Here is a 19,884-nt window from a genome sequence, read left to right on the forward strand (position 1 = left end):
CGTCACTGAAGCAAGCAAGCCTCATGTTAGTTTCAAGCTACCTGGCTACCCGCCGCCATCTTGGCTGACAGTTAATTTGCATATTGCCCTGATTAGCCAATGGGAAGGGTATTGGTCGTACGCCAATTACCATGTTTCTCTTTTATTAGATAGGATCAGGGGCATAGAAAGGGAGTGGAATGACTATTCTGGGGGTGGGGGGGAAGGGGTGTGGGGGGTGGAGGAAGAGACTGGACAAAAATCGTACACCTATGGATGAGGACAGTGGGGAGGGGGGTAAGGGCAGAGGCTGGGGTGGGAACCGGGTGGAGGGGAGCTATGGGAGGAAAAAGGAGAAACAACTGTAATAATCTGAACAATAAAGATTTAATAAAAAAAAAACCCACAAAAACTCAGCAACCATTACGGCAGAACGACTGGTCACTATGATGCGCAATGACCACCAAGGGGCAGACACTCAACACAGGAGCTGCCCCATCTGGTCAGTGTGCTCTCACAGTGGGAGCGCCACTCAGCCAGTAGCCGGGCTCACAGCTGGCGACCGCAGTTGTGGCACGAACCTCTCCCGCCTCCGGCAGGTGCAGTCTCCAATGAACAGACTGCAGTCCCCACGTCCGGGTGGTGGGGGTGTAGCCGGAATGACTACGGATCAGCCGCCGCCGCTGGCCCCTGGAACTCTCCTTTTGGACCCTGCAGCTGCACCGCATCCCTTACCTATTGCCCTCTGGGTCTTCGGATGTGGGCTTGGGAAAAACCCACAGAGGTGCTTCATGCACATACTGCCTGGGCCGGCCCCCATCTTGAGAGCCAGCGCTGGTGAAGTCCAGCCCCGTGACTGATATTCACCCATGTCCGCAGGAGAGCCCTTTGCAACTTCCACCTACCACCTGGCTCTGGCCCCAACTCTCAGAAAGGTTGGCATCCTGGCACCGAATACCTGCTCCTGGATCCCTGCAGAGCACTGGTTGGCTTCGGTGACTTGTTCTGTTCAGGCAGCCCCACATTTGGGCCGGGAGTTGCGTGGAAAAATCACCCCCTACCCTGCAGGTACAATCTACTGCGAACAAATGCAGTGTGTAACATTCGCAGGTGACTGGGACAACCTTGATACTTAAGTTGGAGCCCTGGAACTCCCCCTCCGCATCAGGGCCATATTCCACCCCCTAGCTATTGCCATGTTCCTTCAGATGCAGAACTGAAATACTAAGAATGCGCCTTACCTGACCGTGATCACATTGGCCTTTCCCTCCTTCCTTCCTACCACTCCCAACTGCCACTTCCTAGCCGGACTGGTCCCCACGTCTGGAGAGAGTCCCGGAAAAAGTGAGAAAATCCCAATCAGATGATCGGGTTGTCTCCCATGGGTGTCCATGGCCGAGCCCATCGTGCCCTTCCCGGGCCTGGCTGGCACCCGAGCTCCCATGTTCCCTGCGGATCCCTGGTGGTTTCCGCGTGCAGGCAGATCCCCAGTGATGCTGGTACCCGTCCCAGGACGCCCACAGCTCAGCCAGAACTTGCCCCGAGGCACATACCCCATAAGCCTACAGGTACAATCCCCGGGGAATGAATGAAACACGGACACTCAGAGTGCAACTCTGCCTCAGGCATCCAGATCAAATCTCATCCCTTACCGATTGCCCCAGAGCTACAGAGGAAGGCAGCAATATAAAAATGGCCACAAGGTGGCGATTAACAATCAGGGCAAAAGTCAGAGAGATGGATCTGAGGGGTGGGGGCATGGGCGAGAGAGCACTTCTGCCCTCCAAGATCCCCAACTTCGTATTGTTCACCTCGGAGCGTCTCTTATCCGGCCCAAGGAGTGGAAAGCATCCAGCACAGCCCAAGGTGTCACTGGGGACCTTCTGACCGGCAAGGCGTGACCCTGGCCACAGAAGGGAGATTTGGAAATGTTTTTTCAGGAAGCTTCGGGGAGGAGGACAGACTCCCCACGCGACTTCCACGGCTAACGGGGACATGGAAACTCCCCAGGCACGCAGGCACGGGCTCCTGATTTCCTTTCTTTTTTTTTTTTTTTTTCCTCACAATCTTTAAACACCTGCAATGTAAAACTAAGTTGCGAAATACAAGCGGGTTTCGCGTTCCAACCCAGCTGAGTTACAGGTGCGCCCCCAACTTCTTCCTGAGCAGCAAGAAGACATCGGTTCTGAGATGGTGCATCAGGCCTGGAACCTACCAGGGACAGGCTGTGGCAGCTGCTGACCCCTACCCTAACCACCAGCCCGAGACTGGAAGGGGCACACAAGCGGAAGTGGCCCGCCTGCAGTCATTTGGAAGCAAGTCCTGCTCCCTCAGGTAGCTGTAGAAAGGACAGCAGTCTGGACACGTTCCATGCAGGGTAAGACCCACTAAGGGCCACAGATTCCAGCTGGACCCCAGCTGCCCGCTGATATCTGCTCCCAACTGCCACATATTAACTCATTTGCAGGGAGGGGCTGGTCTAGGATGCAGCTTCACCAGTTCCTCTGCTCTATGTCCTCTCCGTGGTGAAACACTGGAAGCTAGGAGAGGATGTGGTACAGGCGGCCATTGGAAGGAAGCAGGTGGACCACTCCAGAGGACACTCTTCACAAAGAGAACGAGATTCTTCTGAAGCTGGGCATTTCACACCTTGATTCTATCTCTTGGGTCTTTTTTTCCTGGTAAAAGGAACCCTGACTGCGGGGGTCCAACCCCAGCGGGTCCAGGGGTCCCCAAAGGTGTGGACGGAGTCGGCGAAGAAGGAATGACACAGAGACAGCGTTCAGTTGATCAGCAGCCTAGCCAGGATCTCCAGCCAGGATCTCCAGCCAAGTTCTGGTCTGGATCTCCAGAGAGGTTCTGCTTCAGATCTCCAGCCAGGTTCAGTCCGGGTTCTCCAGTCAGGTTCAGTCACCAGGTTCTAGTCAGGTTCTCTTGCCATATTTCTGTAGTCAGGTTCAGTCCAGGATCTTTTGCCATGTTCTCTCCAGCGAAGTTCTTCTGTCTGTGTAGGTTCTGTCTTCTTGGCTCTCTTCTGAGTTCTGTGTCTTGCTGTCTTGTTACATCTGTATTTATACCAGTTGATTCAATCCTATCAATCTCTATTCCAAAGGTTAGGGCGTTTCTTATCTCCATTCCAGGGAGTAAAGATTATGTAGCTTAAGCATGATTGTTCGTAGTTAAAGTGATTAATTACCCGCCTGGCACTTAGTTGAGGGGTTTTATTCCCTCCCTAACTTCAGGGGAAAATCCCTACCTGGGGATTCAACCTTTCTTGGAGAGGTGACCTTGGTTAAAACACAGCGCCAAGAAGGTGAGCAAACGTATTAAGAACCGTATGCCATATATGCCAGGTCCCTTGAAACAGCAAGGATGGACCGGCTCCCGGCACCTGACTTGTCTGAATCACGCAGGGTGGGTCTTGGAGAGTCCAGGACACTCCCAGAAGCCCCACTCTAGGTACCATCACAAGTGGATCTCAACATACCAAATGTATGCGATGTCCCCAACTAGTACCAAAGAGACGGTTCAAAATCAGTTTGGTGAATGCTGATTAAACAGAAAGTACATTCTAGTTTCCTAGCTTCATTCCAGAACTGCTATTGTGGCACAAGAAATTCACAAATCACATAATTGTAGTCCTCTGGGAGACAAAGTGCTGACCCAGTGTGTAACAGAAACAGGTTCAAAATCAGCTCTTAGTAGACTGGATTCACTTCACAAATAAACTTCATGCGATTACAATAATTTCATCTTCACAGTAAAAACATCTGGAATTCCCAGAGAAATGGAACATCTGCCAGTCTGCTATGCTGCTTCTCATTGGTGCTGGTCGTGGTAACCTACGGCCCAACTGCCAATCCAGAGCCGTTTACTCCAGACAGTGAAACCTCAGGGAGTCCAGACTAAAAGGCAGTGCACAGCCAGCAGAGCCCCTTCTGGGAGAGCGCTGCCCTTCCTGTGCAGCTGCCAGCTCCGAGCGCACAAGTCGTGAGGGCGCCTTCCGGCAACGCCCACCAGACTACACACCCGTGCACTCAGCGTGGCCAATGTGCATACAGTGGTGTGGGCTCTCAGGGGAAGCCCAGGAAACTGCAGACCACATAAGGCTCACACCTCTAGCTGCAAAGCGATGGCAGTATCTGCTCCCAGCTGGCACATCCCACCGCACCCAGTACACCGCACGCATACATCCACGGAGTCATTCGGGCTCGTGGGACTGCTGTGCTCAGTGCTGGGTCTGTACAAAAAGTCATGAGAACAAAGTCACTGTGGCAAGTCCCCATAAGATCCCTCCTCTGTGCAAACAGGGCTCAGGTGGGTTCTTGTTGATTTTAGGAAATATCCAGAATTACAACTGGCCACTGAATTATTAAATATCATTCAAAACAAGGTAGCTTTAAGATGAAGGTAAAATATTGCAACGTGAATAAAGGAGTGTATCAACTTGCTCTTCTGGCCCCGGTGTCAGCTCTTCCTTACTTCTTCTTCCTCCTCTCCTGGACACACCGAGGACAGAACCATTTTCCTTTGGGCTTCGTGGTCAGGTCTACACAGGCAAAGTGAAACCACTCGATTGGACAATCTGGATTGTCACAGCCAATCATCTCCCCGTAGGACACCTGGTGGCAGAGGCAGTAGGTGGGCTCGTTGGGGTCCACGGGCATGTCCAGCACATCAGAGGGATGCACAGACAGGATAGTGTCAGTGAACTCCGACCCTCCTTTATGCTTCTTTTTCTTTGCAGTGTCTTCTTCTGAGGTCCTTCTGCCTCGCCCCCGGGAACTTCTCTTTTCTTTCTGGCTTCGACCTTTTTTTAACCCTCGTCCTCCAGAGCTCTCAAAGTCGCTACCCTCCAGCTTGTCTTTCAGGTCTGCTTCAAAGCGTGCCAGGTCTGCATCAAGCCTCCGAATGTGTTTATCCACCATCTCGTAGGTTTGCATGGCCAGCTGCACCTTGTCGTCGCTATACTCCTTGCACTTGCTGTAGGCACTCTGGATCTTCTGCAGATGCTCTACCCGCTGCTCTGGGGACAGAGTCTTCACTGTGGAGATGTACTCTGCGGCCAGGATATCAATCTCCGCTTTCTTATCTTCTGTCCTCTGGTCCAGCTCACGCATCAACTGGAAGTTCCTCTGAAGTTCACAAGGAAGGTTCTCGATACTGTCCAGGTAGTGCTCCAAGTACATGGCAGTCGCCATCTTCGTCCGCGGCCGCGCTCTCCTGATTTCCTTTCAATATGCACAAATCTGTGCACCGAGCCACTAGTGTGTGTATAATATAACAAAACCATAATAGTAGTTATCTCTGGGTGATTTAAGATTATATTTGTGACTCAGGATTTCTCCTTTTTCTTTGTTCCCTGAATTTTCAATAATAAAGAAATTGTTACTTTTTTTAAAATCACTACTAAAATAATTCCAAAACTCTATAACTACTAAGCAGTAACTCTCTATTCCCAATGTTCCCAATCTCCTGTAACTCCATTCTAGTTTATGTGTTTATTTATTGTATTGATTTATTTTAAATCCTCACCCAGGGATACTTTTTCCATTGATTTTCAGACAAAATGGAAGGGAAGAGGGGGGCGGGAGCGACATGTCAATTGGTTGCTTTCTGCACACACCCTGAAGGGGGGCCAGGGATTGAACTTGCAACTGAGGTATGTGCCTTGACTGAGAATCGAAACCAAGACCTTTTAGTCCGGGGGCCGATACTCTAACCACTGAGCAACTGGCCAGAGCAAGTGTCTGTCTTTATAAATTTGCCTATTCTAGATACCTTATATAAGTGGAATTGTACCATACTTGTTCTATTGTGCCTGGCTTATTTCACTTAGCATATTTTTTTCAAGGTTTATCCACATTGTAGTATATATCAGAATTTCATTCCTTTTTATTTCTGAGTAATATTCCATTGTAACTATATACTACATTTTGTTTATCCATTCATATGTTGAGGGCCATAAGGGGATGTTTCCATATTTTGGTTACTGTGAATAATATTGCTAAGAATACTCATGTACAAGTTTTGTTTGAATACCTGTTACCAATTCTTTATATATATATATATATATATATATATATATATATATATATATATATATATATATATATATTTTATTGATTTTTTACAGAGAGGAAGGGAGAGAGATAGAGAGTTAGAAATATCAATGAGAGAAACATCGATCAGCTGCCCCCTGCACACCTCCTATTGGGGATGTGCCTGCAGCCAAGGTACATGCCCTTGACCCGAATCGAACCTGGGACCTTTCAGTCCGCAGGCCGACACTCTATCCACTGAGCCAAACCGGTCAGGCTGTTACCAATTCTTTAGGGTATTTACCTAGGAGTAGAATTGCTAGAACATATGTTAATTCTATGTTTAACTTTTTGAGTTACCACTAAACTATTTTCTACAATGGCTGCAACATTTTACGTTCCCACCTGCAATCCTATAAGGGTAGTAATTTCTCTACAGCCTCTCAAACATTGTTATTTTCCTTTAAAAAAAAAAATAGAGGAGAACCAAGATGGCGGCATAGGTTAACGCCGGAGTTTGCTGCTTTGAACAACTACTTCAAAAGTGAAACCAAAAAACGGAAGGGACATCACCCAGAACCACAGGAACGCTGGCTGAGTGGAAGTCCTACAACTAGGAGGAAAGAGAAATGCACACGGACACTCAGAGGAGGCGCAGTGCTGAAGTCAAATTCTGAGGTGCGGAGTGCGCGGAGCGGGCTGGCGGCGGAGGGCGCGGTTGTTGTTTTCAATCGGGAGGGAGTCGCAGACTCTGAGCACCAGATCCGGGCGAGTCTTTAGGGACCCATACTCAAACGGGAGAAGCGGGACTGTCTGGCTTCGGTCAGAGTGAGTGCAGCTTTCTCTTCGAGCTTTGCAGCGTGTGCTGGGACTCAGAGAGGCAGAGCCCCTGGGGACAGGACTGAGAGCCGCCATAACTGCTCTCTCCGGCCCACCCTGTTGATCCTGTGCGACCCGCCCCGCCCAAGCCCTGCACAGAGGCATTTGCCGGATAGCCTCAGGCAAAGGCTAGATTAGCACCTCCCTAGAGGACAGAAGTTCTCTCACTGCTGACACAGCTGATTTTCATAGCCACTTGGCCTGGAGGTCAAACCCTCCCTGGAATTAGCTACAACAATCAAGATTTAACTATAAGACTGCGAACAAAGACCACTAGGGGGTGCACCAAGGAAGCATAACAAAATGCGGAGACAAAGAAACAGGACAAAATTGTCAAAGGAAGATATAGAGTTCAGAACCACACTTTTAAGGTCTCTCAAGAACTGTTTAGAAGCTGCCGATAAACTTAATGAGATCTACACGAAAACTAATAAGACCCTCGATCTTATATTGGGGAACCAACTAGAAATTAAGCATACACGGACTGAAATAACGAATATTATACAGACGCCCGACAGCAGACCAGAGGAGCGCAAGAATCAAGTCAATGATTTGAAATGCGAGGAAGCAAAAAACATCCAACCGGAAAAGCAAAATGAAAAAAGAATCCAAAAATGCGAGGATAGTGTAAGGAGCCTCTGGGACAGCTTCAAGCGTACCAACATCAGAATTATAGGGGTGCCAGAAGATGAGAGAGACCAAGATATTGAACACCTATTTGAAGAAATAATGACAGAAAACTTCCCCCACCTGGTGAAAGAAATGGACTTACAGGTCCAAGAAGCGCGGAGAACCCCAAACAAAAGGAATCAAAAGAGGACCACACCAAGACACATCATCATTAAAATGCCAAGAGCAAAAGATAAAGAGAGAATCTTAAAAACAGCAAGAGAAAGAAACTCAGTTACCTACAAGGGAATACCCATATGACTGTCAGCTGATTTCTCAACAGAAACTTTGCAGGCCAGAAGGGAGTGGCAAGAAATATTCAAAGTGATGAATACCAAGAACCTACAACCAAGATTACTTTATCCAGCAAAGCTATCATTCAGAATTGAAGGTCAGATAAAGAGCTTCACAGATAAGGAAAAGCTAAAGGAGTTCATCACCACCAAACCAGGATTATATGAAATGCTGAAAGGTATCCTTTAAGAAGAGGAAGAGGAAGAAAAAGGTAAAGATACAAATTATGAACAACAAATATGCATCTATCAACAAGTGAATCTAAGAATCAAGTGAATAAATAATCTGATGAACAGAATGAACTGCTGATTATAATAGAATCAGGGACATAGAAAGGGAATGGACTGACTATTCTTGGGGGGGAAAGGGGTGTGGGAGATGTGGGAAGAGACTGGACAAAAATCGTGCACCTATGGATGAGGACAGTGGGTGGGGAGTGAGGGCAGAGGGTGGGGAGGGAACTGGGAGGAGGGGAGTTATGGGGGGGAAAAAAAAGAGGAACAAATGTAATAATCTGAACAATAAAGATTTAATTAAAAAAAATAATAGCTTCCTAGATGAAGTGGTTATCTTATCATGGTTTTGATTTGCATTTCCTTTATGATTAATGATGCTGAGCATTTTTCATGTACTTATTGGTAATTTGTATATCTTCTTTGGCAAAATATCCATTCAAGTCCTTTGCTCAGTTTTGAACTGGGTTGCTTGTTGCTCTTTTTTTGTTGAGTTGTAGGAATTCTTTACATATTCTAGATATTAATCCCTTATCAAATACATGATTTGCAAAAATTTTCTGATTCTGTGAGTTGTCTTTTTTACTCTCTTGATAGTGTCTTGATAAACGAAGTTTTAAATTCTGATGAAATCCAATATATCTTATTTTTTTGTTGTTGCCTGAGCTTTTGGTGTCATATCCAAGAAACCAGGCATTACTTTTTAAATAAGTAACACAAAGTAAGTTAAAAACAAAAAAAAGCAACTAGAAAAACTAGTTGCTAGTGGTGGGGCAGAAAATGCAGGAGAAGATATAGTTTATTGCCTCTAATTTTGAATTTAAAATACAGTATAACACGGCTTAAAATAGACTTTTAAGCATACCCATTCTTCCTCTTACTACAGTGTAACATAGTAGAGGCTCTTTTGGTCCAAAGATATATACATATAAGAACTTCTCTACTTCAAACTTTCAACTTATCAACTTTTATAACAAAAACAAAGCTACTGCCCTGGCCAATGGCTAGGTTGGTTGGAGCGTCGTCCTATACATCAAAAGATTGCAGGTCTGATCTCCAGTCTGGGTGGTTAACTGATAGATGTTTCTCTCTCACATCAATGTTTCTCTCTCTCTCACAACAATGTTTCTCTCAAATCAATAAGCATATACTTGTGTGAGGATTTAAACAAACAAGCAAGCAAGCAAACACAAAGCTACCAGCTGGATCAAGAGCTCATCAATTTTGCCCACCATCTACAGATGCCATGTCAGATCATTTGCACAGTGTCCACAGTGGGCTTGAAACTAGTAGACTTAGCCTTATCTGGTTTGGCTCAGTGGTTAGAGTGTCAGCCCTCAGACTTAAGGGTCTTAGGTTCAATTCTGGTCTAGGGCAGCGGTCGCCAACCGGTGGTCCGTGGACCACTGGTGGTTCGTGAGGTCTGAAAGGTTGGTGACCGCTGGGTTAAGGAAACCTTTGAAGCAGTGGTCACCAACTGGTGGTCCTTGGACCACTGGTGGCCCGTGAGATACGAAAAGTTGGTGACCGCTGGTCTAGTGCACCTACTTTGGTTGCAGGCTTGATCCCGGGCCCGGTCGGGGCATGTGTGGGAAGCAACCAATTGATGTGTCTCTCTCACATCCATGTTTCCCTCACTCTGTCTCTCCCTCTCCCTTCTACTTTCTCTAAAAAAATCAATGGAAAAAATATCCTTGGGTGAGGATTAACTAAAAAACAAACAAACAAAACCTAGTAGACTTAGCAACAGCTCTTTGGTACCAAATTATTTTCTGTATTTTATTTTTATAATTGATACCCCATCCTCACATCTGAAAGCAGAAACACCAGTTCTATTATCTGTTATTTTTAAAAGACCCATGTTTCTTTTTCTTTGCCTCCCCCCTCATTTTTTAAAAAGTTTGTCACCTTAAAAAAGGATTTACTTGGAAGCTGTATTTCCTTAGCTTGATTAGAGAACTAAAGAGCGTTATGCTTAATGGGAGTAGTTAATAAGAAACACTAATGGTTGTTGTTGTCACTCTTTACACTGGTGCCAAACTGCTCAATTTAGTCCTGTTCTCTAGAAGTTGAATATGCCTTCAGCTGTGTTCTTTGCTTTCCTGGTAAAGTCCTTGTTAGGTCGGAGAGAGCCCAGGATCAGATACATGCAGACATGTGATGAGACAATGGACTTCCCCTGGAATTTCTCACAGATCAACATGCCAGACACAGATACTGGCTTCTCCACGACCCCCTGCAGCTGAAACTTCCTCAACTGAATACCTCAGCTCATGTCCCCACCCCTCACCCAACCGCAGTATAAAAAGAGCGCCACCCTCCTTGTTGGTGTGAATCCAGGTGCCCGGTCCTTGGGGTACGTGGGTCTCCCGGGGACGCAGAAATAAACCTTTTCCTTTCCTTTCTTTTCTGATTCACTGGACTCTATTTCTTGCGCCGCCTCCTGAGCCACCTAACCTAACATTTGGTGCCTTGAAACCCGGGTGGCGTGAGCACTCCATTTGGCTGTCCCTCCACGGCTCTGGGTGCCCGCCTCTCCCTCCTCGTGGCTCTGGACCCATCAGGACCTCATCTCTTCAGCTCAGCAACTTTTCCCAGTTCGGCAGCATCAGCGGTGAGTCCCGCCCTGCCTCTGTGCCGGTCCCATGTGGCCACCTGCCCGCCGGCATCTCTGTCCGTAAAACATGGCCATGTCAGAGATTGCATCTCCGGACCCATCCAGGAAGGCTCCTCCGGACCTGGGGGGGTAGCAGGGACGCCTCTACCCCACCCATGGTCCCTCTGTCCCTCCGTTGCGTGGGTTAAACCGCTGGGATGCCAGCCTTTAGCCCCGCTACAGGCCACGGGTATCGAGCACGGGGAATCCAAATTCCAAACCTGACCTGAGCACACCTCTAGGGTGCCGGCTCACCCCTGTCCCGGACCTGCGTTCTTTTTCTGTCATGGCCTCAGTATGAAAACGGGACCCTGACTTTACCGTCACACTGACCTCAGTAATTTCTGCCAGCAACCTGGGAAATTTGCCCAAGTCTCTCTCTCTCAGCCTCTCTCTCAGCCTCTCTCTCAGCCTCTCTCCATCTCTCTGCGTTCCCGTCCCTCCCCCAAAGTTCCTTCCGCCATCTCTCCTCGCTCCGCCCTTCCTCCTCCCTCCGGGCTGTCCCTGCACCGCCGAGCCTGAGGTGTGTGCGGTGCAAGTGGGGGTGGGTTCATGTGCTGTGTGTGGGACGCGGCGACGGCACCGCCATCGTCTCTGCGTCCCCTCACCCCCTTCACCAGAGGCCACCACAAATTCCCCCGGCGAAAGCCGCCCACTCTCCCGCCGGCATAAGCCCCTGTCCGTCCACACTCTCCCCTCCTCCCTCCCGAACCCTCCTCCAGCCACACCTTCTTCCACCTCCCACTGATCCCGCCTCCCTTCTTCCCCCCGTCCCACAGCGGCCTGAAACTCAAACCGCCTTTTACAACCCCATGCCCCTGCATGCTGCCGCCACCGCTGCGAGCACTGTGCCCCTTTCCCGTTCAGCTGCCGTGCAGTCGGTCCCTCCGCGCACCGCCGCAGCCGCTAACGCCGTAGCCGCTGTGGGAGCCGGAAACTCAAGTCCCCTGCCGCCCCTGCCTGCTTTCCCAGTCGGCACACACACGCGTCAGTAGGCTCTACCTTCCTTCTGTCCTTCCTCCTCCGTTCTGCCCCTGGGAGGTTGTGGCTTTTAAACTCAACTGCCGATACCTCTCCCAGGCCCACCCAGGCCACCTCTCCAGCTCTCTCCCCTTCCCTTACAGGCCTGCCTTAGTAACCTGTACCCCACGCAGTGCCCTCTGTAAGGTCTAACCGCCTGCCTTCCTCTGTGAGCTCCGCCGAAACTCCGCCCCCATGACTGCCAGCACTTTAATTCACAGGTGGCCAGCCAGTTCCCTTTGCGGGAGGTTGCAGCTGTGCTCTCTTCAGACCCTCTTATCTAGCAGCTTCCTTCTCCACTAGAGCCCAAATCCTAAGAACGTCAGCTCCAAAACAGCCTCTTCCATTTCTGCGCTCATTCTACCCCTGCCATAGTCCCGTCCAGGAACTGAGGGCATAGTCTGAATCTATGCCCCCCACTCTCTAACCCGACCTTTAAGGTCTTTATTGGTCCTCAAACCCAGGTCCGAGATCGAGTGAAAAATGGCCTTGAAGGTTCTTAATGCCCCGGAGGAGCAGGCACAGTCAGAATGGGAGGCCTGCTTTCCACAGAAGGTGGACCTGCAGACACGCCTTAGTTGTTTGTGGCCCTGAGGTTGATGGCAGCCGCCATGGCCCTAAGGGGTCTGTGAGCGGCGGGGGTGCAACGAAAGGACGCACACCACCTGGAGAATGCTTCGAATGCGGCAATGAAGGCCACTGGGCAAAGCAGTGCCCTCAGCCCTGGGCTCCGACCAAGCCCTGCCCGGCGTGCGGTCAAAATGGTCACTGGAAGAGTGACTGCCCCTGGAAAAGTGGCGGGCCCTTTACGTCTCAGCATGGGGGGGACCACCCTTCCAGGCCATGACGCACCGCCACTGGCCATGCTGGAACTGGCTGAAGACTTAAGAAGCCCAGCCTTGATGACTCCAATCACCCTCGCTGAGCCTCGGGTCACAATGAAGGTAGTAGGTCACCTTCCCGGTTGACACGGGGGCTGCCTTCTCTGTCCTGCCCTCCTTTTTAGGGCCCCTTTATCCTTCCAAGATCTTGGACATGGGTATTGACGGCAAATCCACCTGCCCTCTGGCCACTGGACCCCTTCCCTGCCTCCTTGATGATAGCATGCCCCATGCCCCAGTTAGGACGAGACATCCTCACCATCCTAGTGGCCACTCTGCAGCTCACTCTGAGCCCTTCAGCTTCCCTGCTCCTTCCACTCCTGGCCCCCTCCCTTTACAGGGACACCGATCCTCCACTGCCATGCATCCCGTCATGGGGCCCTGTTGTCCCAGACCACAGTAGCCTAGCTCAGTCTTCGCCTAGCTCAGTCTTCACCATGAATGCCTTTTCTCCTTATCTCCTCCACGACTGTCCCCTCCTCTGAACTAAAAACTGCTCTGACCTCGCCCCATCCCCCTCCACCCTTCCCAAAGGAAAAATGCGGCAGTTTTAAAATCCAAGCGGCTAGAGGCCTGGGAACAGGCTGTGTGACCTGCTCCCTCCCCGCCTTTTCTCCAGCCTCCAGGTCCCTGGCTTCCACTGCTCCTTCCATTTTCCCTTGGATAACAGTGCATCCTAACATTTCCTCCCACTTTCGCTGCAATACCTACCTCTCTCAGGCTCACCGAGTGCCTCCCACCATCCCTGAAGAAGATTTGGTGACACCATCCAGGACCGGATGACCCATCATTCCTCACAGGCTCTTACCTGGCAAGGGACCCTTCAATTTTACTCAGGTTTTCCATATTTTCAGGTGAAACGGACACAGAATGATGAGGGAATCATCAATTCTACTGTCTGGATGGGGAATCCTCTAGTGTCACTCTCTATTTACGAACCCTGGACCTACTCCTATGCCCACTCTCATCAACACAACTTTCCATCTACTCTCAAACATCAATCCCTCCTCCTCTACATCCTGCTGGATTTCTGTCATGGCTCGAACCCTCATCATAGCCACTCAATTCCAACCTATTGAACCATCTAACTAAACTCTCTTTAGAAATTCGCAGCTCCTGGCCGGACCTCCTGCCCATGGCCCTGACCAAACTCCAGCTACACCAAGGAGCCCCATTTTCTGGAGCCCTTTTAACTCTTCTTGCTCAACCACCGTCTTCTTACTGATCCCCCTCCCCTGGGTATGTATCTCCCATATCTGTCTTTAACCAGGCAATTGCTCCGAGAACACGAGAACAGGTTTCTGCCCAAGACAGAGCCGACCAACCAGGACTCCCAAGACCAGCCCTTCACCCTGGTGACTCGGTCCTCCTTAAGAACCTACAACCACAAGCCTTGGAGCCTAGGTGGACAGGACTTCACACTGTAATCCTCACAGCCCCCACTGCGGCCAAGCTGCTTGGCGACCCCAGCTTGACAACCTGTCCTGGCACTGCCTCTCCAGACACAAGAGGACCCCGGAGCAGCATGACTTCTATAAATGTGAGGTGTTGGGCCCCACTAAGGTCCACCTTAGTCGCCCTCCCCCTCCTTCTTCTCCTCCCAGCCCTGAGCAACCTACACCAACCCCCACCCGCTTATGTGTGGAGGTTCAAGGTCCGTGAAACCTACTAACAGAACAGCAAACAAGTCACCTGGCAGGTAGGATCTCAGGACTGCCCTCTGTTCGGATGTCAGACAAAGATCCAGACGGCTGTCAACATCCAGTCAGTGTCCAATACTGGCTGACCCTATTTCTGTTTTGCTTATGACCAGCAGAATCCAGACAGGTGTAATCAAGATGTCAACACCTATGGGGTTGCCACGGGAGAGACTGTCATACCACACCGCAGCCAGTCTCACCAAGGACAGCCCAGGTACCTTCTTTTGGTGTAACGGCACCTTAAGCAACTGCATGAACTCCTCTGACCCCGGGCCTTGCTTCGTGGTCACAGTAGTTCCCTAACTAACCTTGTATGGAGAGTCGGAGCTCACTGGTTGCTCCCTCCATCCCATCCCTGGACCCGCCGGGCTGCCTTCCTCCCTGTCATGTTAGGGGTGAGTATCGCTGCCTCAGTAGGCCTCACCGGGGGGCCCTCGGGAATAGTCTGGTCACTGCTCAGGACTTTAATGACAAGCTCCAGTTAGCCCTGGAGTCTACTACCACCTCTTTTAGCCTCCCTACAGCGGCAAGTGACATCAGTAGCCCAAGTAGCCCTGCAGAACCGGCGCGCCTCAGACCTTCTGACTGCAGAAAAAGGAGGAACCTGCATATTCCTTCAGGAAGAATGCTGTTACTACATCGAGTCCAGAGTAGTGGAGCAAAACGTAAACGTACAGACCCTGACTAAGCTGAGTGAAGAACTACATGCAGGGCACTTCCAGGACAACTCTCCTTTCAGCTGGTTCCAAAGCCCCTTAGCTACCTGGGTCCTACCCATGATAGGGCCCCTGATTCTCATCTGTGTCTTTTTTCTCCTAGCCCCCTGCCTCCTCAAGTTCATCCGCTCCCGGATCGCAGAGATGTCACGAGTGACTGTGAATCAGCTCCTGCTCCATCCCTACACTTGGCTGCCCTCTGATCTGCCTCTGCCTAACCCTGGCCTTTAAATCCACCCCCCCCCCCCCCTGTCGCCCATTGTCAGCTGGAAGTAGCTAGAAAGAGTCGCCGCCCCCTATCACCAAAAGGCCGGGATGTTAGGTCGGAGAGAGCCCAGGATCAGATACATGCAGACATGTGATGAGACAATGGACTTCCCCTGGAATTTCTCACAGATCAACATGCCAGACACAGATACTGGCTTCTCCACGACCCCCTGCAGCTGAAACTTCCTCAACTGAATATCTCAGCTCATGTCCCTGCCCCTCACCCAACCGCAGTATAAAAAGAGTGCCCCCCTCCTTGTTGGTGTGAATCCACGTGCCCGGTCCTTGGGGTACGTGGGTCTCCCGGGGACGCAGAAATAAACCTTTTCCTTTCCTTTCTTTTCTGATTCACTGGACTCTATTTCTTTCGCCACCTCCTGAGCCACCTAACCTAACAGTCCTCTTATACTCTCCCCAAACCTCTTATATTTGCCAAAGGTCTTTTTAGCCACCACTAAATGATCAAGAGCCTGTTAATGGGCTCTGTGTGGTTCCAATTTCTTTTTAAAGGAGAAAGACAGAAATGCTTGTTTACTAATATTAAATTTGGGGGCAAGAAGGAAGATGATGCATCTGCAACAAATATCTCAATTCCCAGTTAATAGTAGTTTCAGGTTTTCTAGTTCTCTTTATAGATAGGGTGGAGGGAAAGAGCATAGTAAAGTAAGTCAGTCACAGTTTCTGGAAACCTATAAGCATAGCTGCATCTTGCCTAGAGCAGTACTCTGAAGGAAACTGGCTAGAACTGAGAGAAGGGAGAGTTACAACAGAATACCTGTGAGGAAGGCTAGTTTGGAACTTTGGGTACTATAACCTCTGTGGAAGCCTCAACTGGGGGAATGTAGTCATTGTTTCCTTCCCACAGCTGATCTCTGGTATATTAGCATCTAATATTTAATCTTGCCATGTGATTAGCTACTGTGCAAATTTCTGAGCACTGTTTCTTCCAGGATGAAAGTTCAAACCAGAGATGTAAGTCAAGACGAAGCTGAGTAGCCTTCAGAAAAGAAAAAGACTAGGTGAAATTAAGACCATTTGTAGTTCATCAACTAGTTAAGTTTTTTCCCAACAAACTGGTTGTTAATCTGAAAACCAATCTTTTTTTTAATGGGCTTGCCACATAAGTCATGTCAGGAACTTTATTTCAGGGTTAAAAACCGTAGCCCCAAATTTGTCTATTGCAGTGAAAATTACTAGAAAGAATGCTTTGCTATGCTATAAATTCTTATGTCCTACCAAACCTCATGTAGGCAGAACCTCAGTTCAGCTAAAAGCAACATTTCTTGGTTTTTATCTCACTTATTCTGGCAATCTATTCATGTATAAGTCATGGATTTGACTGTAAGGAAGGATCAAATCATTGCAGGTCTTCCAAAACCAGAAATCTAAAGGCAGAAATGTGGTTATTATTCCCTTAGAGAGGATACTTCCAAAGAGAATCTGTATTTCCCAGGCATTCTTTATTAATATTCTAAGTCTAAATCTCTGAGATTACACAATAAAGCAATTTAGGATAAGGTCTCTGCAGAAAATGTCTGAATCCTATGGAGCAATGGTTTCCAAACTTTGCTGCACATTGTATTCACCTGGAGATCTTTAAAGACTACTGACAACACCTGGCTTCCACCTACAGCCACACTAATTTAAGACCTGGGCATCTGGGTTTTTAATCCCCACCCCTACATGCTAATGTGCAGCAAAATCTGGTAACCACTGCTACAGAAAATGTCTTCCAATGTTTCTGCCTTCAGTTCTGAGGAACTCTGAGCCTTTATTTCTGGGATATTTTGGGGCTGAATGAGCCAAAGCATGCACGAAGGTGACACGCATCACACCAAACTACTCCCACGTGACAATGGTGTTTTCTATACACAGAGTTTCAGTACAATAGAGAGCCAGCTGAAAACATGAAGTACCAATCCGGGGAGTGGTTAGGTAGATCTGTTACTGCTAAAACTATAAGCAGGAAAAGAAGTGGTATAGGGTAGAGATGTAAGACCAAGGTGGAACATACACCAAATGTAAACCACTCCAGCCCCAGGCAGTTGGGGGAGGCTGGGGAGATCTAAGCAGTTCCTCTTCCCATCTACAAGTTCCCACACCATGGGCACCATGGAAACATACAAAACCTGGTTCACCACACCCTTAAATCACACGCCCTCTCTTTCCTCTTGCTGAAGTTACTACACTCTGTAACTATTGTGGGAGGTGGTTCAGCAGAGGTCATCATGCCCTCGGCTGGCCAGCTGGAGTTCTTGTCTGAAAACCACTGCAAATAAGGAGGATGGTATTATCTCAGTAGGACATACTTTGAGGAAATACTTGCCCTGGAGTTGAGATGGACTCACACCTGTCCACAGTTTTACTGCTTTCTGACCTAGCAGGATAAGAACATGGCCAGGGGCTGGCCTACATGAGGCATTTTTCCTTTCAACCTTCTTTAGCAAGAGGCTGACAGATGCAACTAACTGCTGAAACCTTTTTCTTTCTGGTAACCTCCACTTGGCATTTTCAGCATTTGTTAATAGAGCAGAACTGAACACATTGTGGCTCTTAGTGCCAAGCAGAGGGGAAACAGTAACGTATGGAGAGGAACAGTTGGGATCAGAGGATGGATGTTCTTCTGCCTAGACTGGCTTTAGCAAGCAATGCCTCTCATTATTATGTACAGTTCTAGATATTCTTCCTCTTTCCAACTTGTGACAATAATTATTTTGAAATTTTTGATGTTCTTTGTTAATGGCTGAATTGTGTCCCCTCAAAGATATATTTTAGTCCCAACCCCTAGTACCTTAGAATGTGATCTTACTTAGAAACTAGAGGCCCAATGCACGAAAATTTGTGCAAGAGTAGGCCTTCCTTCCCCCGGCTGCTGGCACAGGCTTCCCTCGGGCACCTGGGACCTGGACTGGCTTCCCCCGGGCTTCCCACAGACACCCGTGACCCCAGCTGGCTTCCCCAGGGCAGCCCCCAAGACCCAGCTGGCTTTCCTCCGCCCTGGCTTCGTCAGGAAGGATGTCCGGTCTAATTAGCATATTATCCTTTTATTATTATAGATATTATTATAAATAGGGTCTTTAAGGAGGCAATCAAGTTAAAATGAGGTCAAGTGGGCTCTAATCCAATATGACTAGAATCCTATTAAAATGGGGAAATTTGGACACAGTGACAGATACACAGAGGGGAGATGTGAGGGCATCTACAAGCCAAGGGACAGCAGGGTTGCTAGCAAACACCAGAAGTAGAAGAGGCAAGGAAGGAATCTCCCCTCCATAGCCCTGCCGACACTTCTGGCCTCCCAGACTGAGACAACGTATTTGTTGTTTTAAGCCACCCAGGGTTTGATACTTTGCTATATCAGCCTAAGGAAAACTAATACGGCTCCCAAAGCAGACCTGGTGTTGACTAAATCAGTCAGATTTTACCTTAACTAACCTTAGTGAATTATTGCTGCTAGCCAAGGAGATTACAGTCTAGGTCAGTGGTTCTCAAATAGGGTGGTGGAGAACAGTGATTATGCAGCAAGACAATTTCTAGGGAAGCTGTTTCACAATAAACATGCCTATGCTCTACCCTGAACCTGATTATTCAGAATAGGAGGAGTGGGGGATAGCTAACATGTATTTTAAACAAGCTTCCCCAAATGACATCATTGACTTGGTCTGATCCTCCATCTCTCCCCCAAACTGAGTCACACTAGCTTAAATAAAAAAGGCAAAAAAAAAAAAAAAAAAAAAAAAGAAAAGAATAAGGCTAAAACATTGAGTCTTCCAAATTGATCTGTAGATTCAATGTAATCCTAATCAACATCTCAGCAGGTTTTTAGTTTTATTTTAAATATATATTTTTATTGATTTCAGAGAGGAAGGGAGAGGGAGAGAAACATCAATGATAAGAGAGAATCACTGATTGGCCGCCTCCTGCAGGCCGCCCACAGGGGATCAAGCCTGCAAGCCGGGCATATGCCATGACGGAGAATCGAACGGTGACCTCCTGGTTCATAGGTTGACGCCCAACTACTGAGCCATGCTGGCAGGGCCTCAGCAGGTTTTTTAAATAAAAATTTGCCACCAGATCCTAAAATTTATGTGGAAATGCAAAAGACCAAGAATATTCAGGCCAATCTTGAAGTATAATAAAGAGGGAGGACTTACACTATTAGATATCAAGAGTTATAAAGCTATAGTTATTAAGACAGTGTAGTATTGATACAAGACTAGATAAGTGATGAATGGAACAGAAGAGACAGAGCCCAGAAATAAACCCACACACGTCACTAGATTTATGACAAATGTGACACTGAGTGTAGTGGAGGAAAGCATGGTCTTTTCAATAAGGTCCTGGGTCAATTAGGTATCGATATGAAAAAAATAGAATCTTGATTCCCAACTCACACCCTAAATAAAAATCAATTTCAGGTAGGTTATAGATCTAAATATAAAAAGCAACAAAGTTCTAAGAAAAAAAAAAAAAGAAAGAAACAGAAAACGATCTTCATTACCTTGGAAAAGGCAAAATGTCCTTAAACAGGCAGGACACAGGCTGGCCA

The 19,884-nt window shown here is 48.2% G+C and overlaps 2 protein-coding genes across 7 annotated transcripts in view; both read right to left on the bottom strand.

The window, feature by feature from the left end:
* ZNF609 (zinc finger protein 609) overlaps positions 1–19,884 on the bottom strand; it is a 247,543-nt gene that overhangs the window by 39,641 nt on the left and 188,018 nt on the right. The gene's annotated exons all lie outside the window — the stretch shown is intronic.
* On the bottom strand, positions 2,042–5,195 carry LOC132235713 (inhibitor of growth protein 5-like). The gene is made up of 2 exons (XM_059698558.1): positions 3,371–5,195; positions 2,042–2,672 (listed from the first exon to the last, which is right to left on the bottom strand). Exon 1 carries the CDS (start codon positions 5,178–5,180, stop codon positions 4,458–4,460), a length of 723 nt encoding a protein of 240 aa, XP_059554541.1. The 5' UTR covers positions 5,181–5,195; the 3' UTR covers positions 2,042–2,672; positions 3,371–4,457.

This window comes from Myotis daubentonii, chromosome 1 (assembly GCF_963259705.1).
Source record: "Myotis daubentonii chromosome 1, mMyoDau2.1, whole genome shotgun sequence".
Classification (NCBI taxonomy): Eukaryota; Metazoa; Chordata; class Mammalia; order Chiroptera; family Vespertilionidae; genus Myotis; species Myotis daubentonii.

Coding starts and splice junctions, on each gene's coding strand:
- LOC132235713 (XM_059698558.1), bottom strand. CDS start 5,180: ATGGCGACTGCCATGTACTTGGAGCACTACCTGGACAGTATCGAGAAC.